Raw genomic sequence first — 11,254 nt, 5'->3', positions numbered from 1 at the left:
TTAGAATTGTAATTGTTGTTCTTGTTGTTTTGAAAATTGTTGCAGTTATAGTCTGATTCATTTTGTTGGTGATTTATGTCTTCTATTATCCACTGATTGTTGACCTTTGTTTTACTATCTGTGATCAAGTAAGAAAAGTGTCCATTTGCCGTAGAGAACCTTCCTGAATCTCAGTAGAACTCAGAGGGATTCTGTGAGCTTTGCTAAGACCGTCCAGTGCCACACACCCTGGAAGTTAGTGCAAAACTGGAAAACAGCAGCTCACTCAGCAGGGTCAAAGGGAATCCGTTGACACAGCTCAATCCCAGGTAAAGGTTGATAAATGCATACAGGATGCTTAAAAGGAAATAAAACACAACAGTCTGTTGAGACTGCTGGGAAATTAAGAAAATATTTTAGCAAAGAAAGAGGAAAAGGAGGGAAGAATACATATATACCTCAAATTAGCCAACTCTGCAAGTGGATAAACAATTTTTTTTTAAATTAAAGTTAAACCTATGTAAAATGTTCAGCAAGTACAGATGAGTATGAAATTAAAAATCCTCTATCCTTAGCTTACCTTTGGAAGTAATTAATTTTTGGAATTCTGTTTTCATTCTTTTGGCGATTTGCTACATACACTTATTCCCTCTGCTTCTTACTGTTCTGAAATTTAAGATTTACTTGTTTGTTCCCTGCTAGAAGATGGAGAATAACGATCACTCCCCCTGCTCTTGTTTTTCTTCTCTTTACCACCTCTCACGTTTCATTTTAATTTTGCTTTTATGCATCTTTTGGCCACCTTTATTTATTTTTAAATCCATTAACCTTTTAGGCAGTGTCACTGCTGCCCTCTTTACAAAATAAAAATAAATACAAGCAAACAATTAAGCATCTCTACACTCTTTAATTTATTTTCTTCCTTCTGATGCGGAAACTCTTAGCTACACTATTATTTCCGTCACTTAAAAGTTTACAATATTTATTTTCGAAACTCTAATTCTACTTTACATTTCAGTGTTTGTCTCTAATTTGTCTTTAAAAATTGAAAATCAGTAAACAGCTTTCTGCTGCTAGTATTACATAAATGGCATTCAACCCCTTGGGTTCATAGCAAAGCTGAAGTAATTCTTTCACACCAAAGTTCTCTAGAGAAATTTTTCAAAGTATTAAGGTCAAATGGATCCTCCTTTCTTCTCTCCATCATTTTTCCCAAATCATTCCACTTTTTGGTTTTCCTTATTATTTGAGCCATGACTCTCTCGTACAACATATTTTCCATAGCATTTCTAACTGTATTTGTGCTTGTTGAGATGGATTATGCCTGTTCTTCACCATTTTATTAAGAACATCCAGTTCTTATAATCATATTATTTGTTAAAGGAGCAATGGACAGAGAACAGGAAATTTATTTTCACTGTTCTCATCATCTAGAGTCCACTATTTCTAGGAACCAATATTCTCCTAATTTCTTCCTTTTTAAATATTTTCTACATAGCCGTGGAGATTTTTCTCCATTCAGGACAGGGTCAAGCACTGTCACTCATCTTCCACTAGTGGTTAAGACAATAGTTGCTGGTCTGGATCGAAATGTTGCCACGCAGAAGACATAGCTATATACTCAAAGATATTTGATTCTGTAATACTTTGAGTCCCATCTTGCTTATCCTTAAAGTGTCTGCTAAGTCGTGTCAGTCCTGTCCAACTCCTTGCGACCATATGGACTGTAGTGGTTTGGGTGGACTCCGGGAGTTGGTGACGGACGGGAGGCCTGGCGTGCTGCGGTTCATGGGGTCGCAAAGAGTCAGACACGGCTGAGCGACTGAACTGCACTGAACTAATGGACTGTAGTCCACCAGGCTCCTCCATCCAAGAGGTTCTCCAGGCAAGAATACTGAAGTGGGTTGCCATGCCCTTCTCCAATCCTTAAAGTGGTCACTGTCCTATATCTTAATCATAAGCCTGAATCTAATTAGATGACTTTAGAAGTGGACAAGACATGTGAAGTTTCTCTTCCTTTAGTTACTGAAGCTTTCAGGCTCAATGGAATTTCCTTGCTTCCAAGAATACAATTATAATAGAACTCAGTTTTGTATTAATTGCACATAATATAGTAACTTCTTAACATCTCTTCCCTTAACCTCAGTGAATCTTACAAGGCAACTGCCCTTATAAATGCAGATGAGGAGACAAAAGCAAGCAGATTTTCTCAACATTACAAGGCATAACCAGGACTTGAACCTAACATCTAAGTCTACATCTGGTTTACAATGTCTGAATACTAAATTCTTAACACTTAACTTCTGGTATTCTTTCTACCTTATCACAGAATCATTTCTTAGTGCTCTGCTTTGGAAGTTGAAGATGTGAGACACAGGGAAACACTTTAGTAATGTGCCTTGAAATGCATAGATTGTCAAGCAAATAGTGGGAAAAAAATTGTGACTAAGCAATTTTTTAATGTGAGAATTTGGGATAAACTGTGAAAGGTCGGGTGTGTTGAGTCCTGCCCTGAAAAAGTGCCGCAGACAGGTTCCGGAGGCTGGCTAAACTTCCGGGGACCGACCCCCCCCCCCTGCAGCCTGGTACTACCAGGAACGGACACAGAGCCCTTGGACACCCACCGCCGCTGTAGCCCGCGCTTTCTTCCTTATATAGAAGGACCTGACCTGGACGCCTGGCCTTGATATAAAACCTCTCCCCACCTCTCCTTCCTCGCAGACTCCCTTTGTCTCCTCACTCACCCGCCCCTCCCCGGGAGTTCTGCCCGAGAGCGACCGCCCAATAAAGGCCTTCACCACTGGTCCTTAGAGGTGGCTCTTTCTTCCCGCGGCGTTTTCTAACATCTGGCGCCCAACGTGGGGCAGAGGTGAGAGCCCTCCGGCACTCGCCGTTGAGGCCCCCTCGAGCTCCACCGCCGCGGTAGCCCCGGACCCAGGCGACAGACCAACCCCCCGGACGGCAGGATACGGGGTAAGTCCCTTCGGCTTTGGGGCCTGCCCTCCCTGGCGACCACCTCCTAGGGCCCCGTAACGGGTGCGCACTTACTGGGCCCTCCCGGTCACCAGCTGGTGGGGAGACGTCCCCAGCGGCTGAGTAGACCTCCGGCTCCGGCCTCCGGCTTCGGCCTTCCCGGGCCCCTGCAGTCGTGAAGGAGACGTTCTCCGCTACTACACGGACCTCCGGCTCCCCTTGACTCGTCCGAAGACGTTCGGACGGCGGGGGTTGCCTCCACGCCCTGTGGTCGCCATGGGATCGACAGCCTCCAAACCCGATCCCCAATACTCCACCCCCTTAGAGTGCCTGCTGGCTAACCTGCGGACCCTAAGACTAAAAGGATATATCCGCCCCAAGCAGCTCACCTTTCTGTGTTCACAGGCCTGGCCTCAATATTCCCTAGATAATGGCTCACAATGGCCAGCCGCAGGGACATTAGACTTTAACGTCCTCCGTGATTTAGATAATTACTGCCGGAGAACGGAAAAATGGTCTGAGGTCCCCTATGTCCCGGCCTTTTGGACGTTGCGCTCTCGCCCCACCCTGTGCACCACCTGCGCTCCTAGCCAGATCCTACTCACCATGGCCCCCCCCCCCCCCCCCCAGACTCCACCGTCCCGGGCCAACCCAACTACCCCCGCCTCTGAGTCCTCTGCTTTCTCCGTTCCCCCGGAAGATCTGGTGGCCCCTCCTCCCTATGCCTCTCCGGCTGTCCCCACCCCTTCCTCTCCGGCTGTCCCCACCCCTTCCTCTCCAGCCGTCCCCACCCCTTCCTCTCCAGTTCCCGCCCCCTCCCCCTCCGCTCCGGCCCCTTTTGTCCCTGCTCCCGCCCGCAAGATTCCACTGCCGGCCCCAGACCCTCCGGCCCCTTACCCTATCTTGTACCCTCCCCTTTCCCCCGTCACTCCCTCCGCTTCTCCGGTTAGCTCCCACACTCGCTCCAAGGGCTATCTGGTAGCAGACGATGGTTCCCATAGCAACCCTCCAAGAGCCTCCCCTTCCCCTCCCCCAGCCCCGCTACTCCCTCTGCGGCAAGTAGCGGGAGCCGACGGCCTGGCCCAGGTTCACGTCCCCTTCTCTCTCCAAGACTTAGCACAGATTGAGGCCAAGCTGGGATCCTTTTCCTCCAACCCCACTCAGTACATTAAGCAGTTTACTAGTCTGACCCGTGCCTACGCCTTAACATGGCAGGACGTATATGTCATCCTGGGGTCTACCACCACCCCCGAAGAGAGGCAGGCCATTTGGACGGCAGCCAGGGCGCAGGCTGATCAGCGTCACTGCGCCAGCCCCTCCCCCGAGCGTCCCCCGGGAGCTCAGGCAGTTCCTGACACCGACCCTAATTAGAACTACCAGGAAGGGGGTGGCGGCCAGCTGCGGGTACGCTATATGATAGAATGCATTCTCGATGAGATAGAAACGTCCTCTCATAAGGTTGTAAACCTCCTCAGACTAGATGAGGTGACTCAGGGGCCCGACGAAAACCCAGCCATGTTTCTTAATCGGCTGACTGAGGCCCTTGTTCAATACACTAGACTGTCCCCTGAGTCCCCCATTGGGGCAGCTACCTTGGCCAATCGTTTTATCTCCCAATCCGCACCTGACATCCGAAAAAAGCTGGCCAAGGCTGAGGACGGCCCTCAGACCCCTATTCGAGACCTGGTAAAAATGACCTTTAAGGTTTACAATGCTCGTGAAGAAACTGCTGAGGCCAGTCGAAAGGCAAGGCTCAAGCAAAAGGCCGAATTTCAGGCAAGCCTCCTAAACCAGCAAACCCAGGCCTTGGTAGCGGCCCTGCGGCCGGCGACGGGCTCGGGGCCCCGAAACCCCCCTCCGGGGGCCTGCTTCAAGTGCAGCCAAGAAGGACACTGGGCCAAGATGTGCCCCAATCCGCGGCCTCCTTCCAAGCCGTGCCCGTTGTGCAAACAGCGAGGACACTGGGCTAGCGACTGTCCCCAGGCCTCTCGGGCCCCGACCTCTAGGGGCCGGAGACCAGAGCGCCCCAGGGAGACTTCCTGCCCTCCTCCGGCCTTAGAGCTGCTGAGCTTCGACGATGACTGACGCCGCCTAGACTCGGGAACCCCGATAACCCAAGCCGAGCCCAGGGTAACGCTCCAGGTAGCGGGTAAGTCTATCAACTTTCTAGTTGATACGGGGGCTACCTATTCGGTCCTTCCCTCTTTCGGGGGCACTTTACGTCCTTCCCAGGTTTCGGTTATGGGCATTGACGGCCAACCCTCGTGTCCGCTCCAGACCCAACCACTATCCTGTCAATTAGATTCCTGCCTATTTACCCATTCCTTTCTGGTCATCCCCTCCTGCCCTACTCCTCTCTTGGGGAGAGATATTCTCGCTAAGCTAAAGGCCACTCTTCACCTAACTCCAGAATCGGCTCCCACGTCAGGGGCCTTCCTGATGCTACTTGTTGACCCTCCAACCTCTTCTGTTAATCCTGAGGTCTGGGACACCCGAGTCCCGGTGGTGGCCCGGCACCACCCTCCAGTCCTCATCCGGCTAAGGGACCCCACCTGTTTCCCAGCCCGGCCCCAGTTTCCTCTGTCTACCCATAACCTCAGGGGGCTAAAGCCCATCATCGACCGCCTCATGGGACAGGGTCTCCTGATCCCCACGACCTCCCCCTGTAACACGCCCATCCTCCCTGTTCGAAAGGCTTCAGGAGACTACCGGCTAGTGCAGGATCTCCGCCTGATCAATGCGGCGGTGGTCCCTGCCCATCCACTTGTTCCTAACCCCTACACCCTCCTTTCTTCCATACCTCCCGAAACCTCTCACTTCACCGTTATTGACCTCAAAGATGCCTTTTTTACCATCCCACTGCACCCCGACTGCCAATTCCTCTTTGCTTTCACCTGGACTGACCCCGACACCCAGCTGACCACACAACTCACATGGACCGTACTCCCTCAGGGGTTCAGAAACAGTCCCCATTACTTTGGGCAGGCTCTGTCCCGGGACCTGGCCAAATGCTCGCTCCGTCCTAGCACCCTTCTCCAATACGTAGACGACTTGCTCCTCTGCAGCCCCTCAGAAGAGACCTCCCGACGACATTCTGCGACTCTTCTTAATTTCCTCGGTTCTCAGGGCTACAGAGCCTCACAATCCAAAGCTCAACTGACTCAGACTTCTGTTGTCTATCTAGGCCTCCAAATCACCCCTACCACTAAGGCCCTGACAGCAGATCGGTGTAGCCTCCTCAGGTCCCTCTGCCCTCCGGCCAACGGAGACCAGATATTGTCCTTCTTGGGACTGACGGGATTCTTCCGACACTGGGTCCCAAATTACGCCACTCTGGCCAAACCCCTATATGCCGCCGCTAAAGAGACTCCCACGGGACCGCTGTCTTCCCCCACCGAAGTGGCTCAGGCCTTCCACGCTTTACGCTCAACCCTATTGGCTGCACCCCCTCTCTTTTTTCCCAATCCCAACTATCCCCACCATTTATACACTGATGAAAAGGGAGGGATAGCCTTTGGAGCCTTGGTGCAGCCGATTGGCCCTGAACTGCTGCCTATTGCTTACATATCCAAACAACTTGACCCCACAGCCAGGGGATGGTTCCCCTGCCTGCGGGCACTAGCAGCAGCGACAACATTGTACGCTGATGCTAAAAAGCTGATTCATGGTCAGCCCCTGACCATCTTCTCACCTCATCGCCTTGGTGATCTTCTAGCCTCTAGATTTCTATCTGACCTCAGCGAATCCAGGCTCCAGCAGTTTCACCTGGTATTTTTGGACAATCCGCAAGTTTCCGTGGGTCGCTCTCCACAATTAAACCCGCTTTCCTCATTGCCCTCCCTCCCCCTTTCCTCAAACCCCCCAGCCCACTCATGCCCAGAGGTCCTTGAGTCCCTTATGCAACCACCTCACAACCTGTTTTCCAAACCTCTACCAGATCCAGAGCTAACTTTGTTCGTCGATGGGAGCTCAAAGAGAGATCCCGACGGGAACCGAAGGGCGGCTTATGCTGTGGTAACCACCCGAGAAGTCCTGGAGGCTCAGCCCCTGCCAGCCGGGATGACCTCTCAGAAGGCTGAACTAACAGCCCTAACTAGAGCCTTACATTTAGCAAAAGGAAAAAGGGCCAATATTTACATAGACTCCAAATATGCCTTCTTGATTGCCCATTCTCACGCGGCAATCTGGAAAGAGCGGGGCTTCCTGACCACTAAAGGATCCCCCATCTGTAATGCCCCCCACATTACTCGACTGTTAGATGCCATATCCCTGCCCAAAGAGGTCGCTATCATACACTGCAAGGGACACCGAAATACTCAAGATGCTGTCGCTCTGGGTAATAATATGGCAGACCAAGTGGCTCGACACATCACCTTACAACAAGCCCCCGAGCCCTTGCTGGCTTTGAGATCCACCCTCAACCCAGATTATTCCAGCAAAGAAGCCAGAGCCTTGCTGGCACAGGAAGGGTCTCAGAGACACCCGTCGGGATGGATATTACTCCATAATAAACCGGTGCTTCCCGAGCGCCAGGCTAAGGCCATAATATCCCAAATCCACAATACCCTCCACATCGGACCAAGGGCTCTCTTTTCCTTTCTCAGCCCTGTCTTTTCTCCCCTACATCTCAGACAGACCATATATGCTGTCCACCGCTCCTGCCTAACATGTGCTTCCACTTCTCCTCAAGGAGGACTCCGACCCCCACAAGAGACTCACCAGCTAAGGGGACATATGCCCGGGCAGGATTGGCAGATAGACTTCACCCACATGCCCAGACATCAAACCTACCGCTATCTGCTGGTCTTAGTAGACACCTTTTCAGGATGGGTCGAGGCCTTCCCCACGGCCCGAGAGACGGCAGCGGCGGTGGCAGAGGTCTTGACGACCCATCTCATTCCCAGATTTGGGTTGCCAAACTCTCTCCAGTCTGACAATGGGCCTGCATTCATCTCACAAATCTCCCAGCAGGTGGCTATGGCCCTGGGCATCGACTGGCATCTCCACATTCCCTATCGGCCCCAATCGTCAGGCAAGGTAGAGCGGGTGAACGGCATCATCAAGACGCACCTGACCAAGCTCGCCTCAGAACTGCGGCTGTCTTGGGTCGACCTCCTCCCTCTGGCGCTCACTCGCATTCGCACCACACCACACTCCAAAACAGGTTTGACCCCTTTTGAACTGCTCTACGGCAGGCCCTACCTCCTGACTCACCTCCCAGAGGGAGAGGCTCCCCCACTCGCGGGATACCTCCCCCTCTTCTCCCTCTTACGATCCTTGCTGAGAGAACACGCAGACCGGGTCCTGCCACAACCGACGGACGACAAAGGGTCGGCTCAGCCTCTGGCCCCGGGAGATCAGGTACTGCTAAAAGCCTTAAATCCCCGCCCGCTACAACCTCGCTGGACGGGGCCCCATACTGTAATCCTCACCACCCCCACGGCAGCCAAACTTCTGGGACACGAGCCCTGGTATCACCTAACCCGGCTCAAACGAGCTCCCCCGGGTCTCCCGGAGACAGGGGTGGCCGCAGCCCAGGCCCCTCCTCCCAATTACTCCTACCGCTCCACCCTCACGGGGCCGACCAAACTGACTATCACCCGAACCCCTCTGTCGTCGATCCCAAAATAATTGAGAGACCACCTCCCGATATCCGATGCTGACCTGGCATCACCCGCTGTGGCTGCTAACAGTCACAACTCTGGCCATAATTTTTGCCATTGGATTAGCGGCCGCGGCCCCCCGCAATTGGTCCTCCACTCTTCGACTGTCCCTGGCCCTCACATATCTAGCCATCTGCTTCCTACTCCTGGGGTGCTATTCCCTTGGGACACCCTGACCTGGTTACCAACTCCATCCATACGAGACTCACAAGGCTGGTTGTCCGCCATACCCCTTCACCCCTACCTCAAAACAATGCGGGGCTCTCTGCTCTGGGTTACTCTGGGGGTATTGGGGGTCCTGCAAAAAGGGGGGCACACCAACCAAAACCCCCACCAGCCTTTTCAAGTCACCTGGATCTTAAAAAATGGAGAGACCTACGAAGAGCTAAACCAGACCACAGCCACCCAACCAAAAGATAAGTGGTGGCCGGACCTATACTTTAACCTTACAAAGTTAATCGAACAATCAGGATACTCCAAGTGTAGGGTCAGGTCCCTCGGGTTTTATGCCTGCCCGGGACACCAGCGGGGAGACATAAAGACCTGTGGGGGAATGGTGAGCCGCTACTGTAAATCCTGGGGCTGTGTCACTTCCAACGATGGGTACTGGAAGTGGTCGGTGACCAAGCCAGATCTGATCAATATGTCCTTCACGGGCCCTCTCCCAAAATCAGGTTGGCAGGGGCAACCCTCCAACCAAGGGCAATGTAGCGACCAGGTCCGATTATCATTTACACAGCAGGGACGGACTGAAAATAGATGGATTTCCGGGCTGTCCTGGGGGGTAGTGATACATGATACCTATGGCACGGGAAGCAATAGCGCAACGTTATATGTCCAGCAAGTCCTGCAACCCGCCCAGACCCCTGCTGTGGGGCCCAACCAAGTTATTTCACCCCCCAGCCCCTCACCACAAGGGACAGATGCCACGAAGGTTGTGACCTCACCTGCCCCTACCCCCTCTCTTCAGCTAACCCGGACAGACCCACTAGAAACCCAAGAACCCCTGTGGGACTTGATCAAAGAAACCTACGGGGCCCTCAACCACTCCAATCCTAATGCAACCCAATCCTGCTGGCTTTGTTACACCTCACACCCACCTTACTACGAGGCTGTGGGCTTAAATGCCACCTACAACTTATCCTCTCTCTCCAACCCACCGCAGTGTTCTTGGGGAGATCGCAAGGTGGGCCTTACCATAAAAGAAGTATGGGGTTCGGGGACCTGCTTGGGCACGATTCCTACGGATAAACAAACCCTATGCGCCCAGACTGACAATGACACCAGTTTCATCAATAAGACATACGTCATACCCGAAATCGGGGGGTGGTGGGTATGCTCACAGACTGGGCTGACGCCCTGTCTCCATTTGGCTGTCTTTGACCAGAGCAAGGAATTCTGTGTCATGGTAGTGGTAGTACCCAAAATTACACACCACCCAAAAGAGGTCCTCTACAACTTTTGGGACCGAGACACCCCAGCTCCTAGGCATAAGAGGGAGCCCGTTACGGCTATTACCCTAGCAACGCTGTTCGCCCTGGGGGCAGCCGGAACGGGTACGGGCATTGCTTCCCTCACCACGCAACATCAGGGCCTGATCACCCTGAGAGTCGCCATTGATGAAGACATTGCACGAATAGAAAAGTCTATGATGGCCTTAGAAAAATCCCTAACCTCTTTGTCAGAAGTGGTGTTACAAAACAGACGAGGCCTAGACCTGATCTTTTTACAACAAGGGGGCCTCTGTGCAGCCCTCAAGGAAGAATGTTGCTTTTACGCAGACCATACAGGGGTAGTAAGAGAATCCATGGCCAAGGTAAGAGAAGGACTAGAGCGCAGAAAGAGGGAACGGGAAGCCCAGCAAGGTTGGTTCGGATCATGGTTCCAAAACTCCCCCTGGCTGTCCACCCTGCTCTCGACCTTAATGGGACCACTTATAATCCTCTTGTTACTCTTAACTTTCGGGCCCTGTCTCTTAAATAGGCTCTTGGCCTTTATCAAACAACGGCTCAACACGGTCCAGCTGATGGTGTTGCGACAGCAGTACCAAGGGCTTCCAACAAACATTCCGTGACAAAATTAGCGGCAGACGCTCCCTGCCATCCCGGCCACACCCTACCCCTCGCCGCCCCCGTTCAGCAGGAAGAAGCCAGAGAGAACCGGCGCCCCTTGTCCTATAGCAAAAAGGCCGGGATGAAAGGTCGGGTGTGTTGAGTCCTGCCCTGAAAAAGTGCCGCAGACAGGTTCTGGAGGCTGGCTAAACTTCCGGGGACCGACCCCCCCCCCCCCCCCTGCAGCCTGGTACTACCAGGAACGGACACAGAGCCCTTGGACACCCACCGCCGCTGTAGCCCGCGCTTTCTTCCTTATATAGAAGGACCTGACCTGGACGCCTGGCCTTGATATAAAACCTCTCCCCACCTCTCCTTCCTCGCAGACTCCCTTTGTCTCCTCACTCACCCGCCCCTCCCCGGGAGTTCTGCCCGAGAGCGACCGCCCAATAAAGGCCTTCACCACTGGTCCTTAGAGGTGGCTCTTTCTTCCCGCGGCGTTTTCTAACAAACTGTAACATACAAAGTGATGTAAGGATCTGTGTTGTGAACTAAGACTGCATGTGATGTTTGTATACTTCTGACTGT

General features: G+C 52.6%; 1 protein-coding gene across 1 annotated transcript; it reads left to right on the top strand.

Moving 5' to 3' along the window:
* The first annotated feature begins 2,885 nt into the window (after positions 1-2,885).
* Positions 2,886-10,853, top strand: LOC136166558 (uncharacterized). The gene is made up of 3 exons (XM_065932951.1): positions 2,886-2,952; positions 7,924-8,313; positions 10,599-10,853. Exons 2-3 carry the CDS (start codon positions 7,930-7,932, stop codon positions 10,827-10,829), a joined length of 615 nt encoding a protein of 204 aa, XP_065789023.1. The 5' UTR covers positions 2,886-2,952; positions 7,924-7,929; the 3' UTR covers positions 10,830-10,853.
* The last annotated feature ends 401 nt before the right edge of the window (positions 10,854-11,254 follow it).

This window comes from Muntiacus reevesi, chromosome 4, assembly GCF_963930625.1.
Source record: "Muntiacus reevesi chromosome 4, mMunRee1.1, whole genome shotgun sequence".
NCBI lineage: Eukaryota > Metazoa > Chordata > Mammalia > Artiodactyla > Cervidae > Muntiacus > Muntiacus reevesi.
Note: the sequence above shows the minus strand (reverse complement) of the source record. Positions and strands in the feature narration are given on the sequence as shown.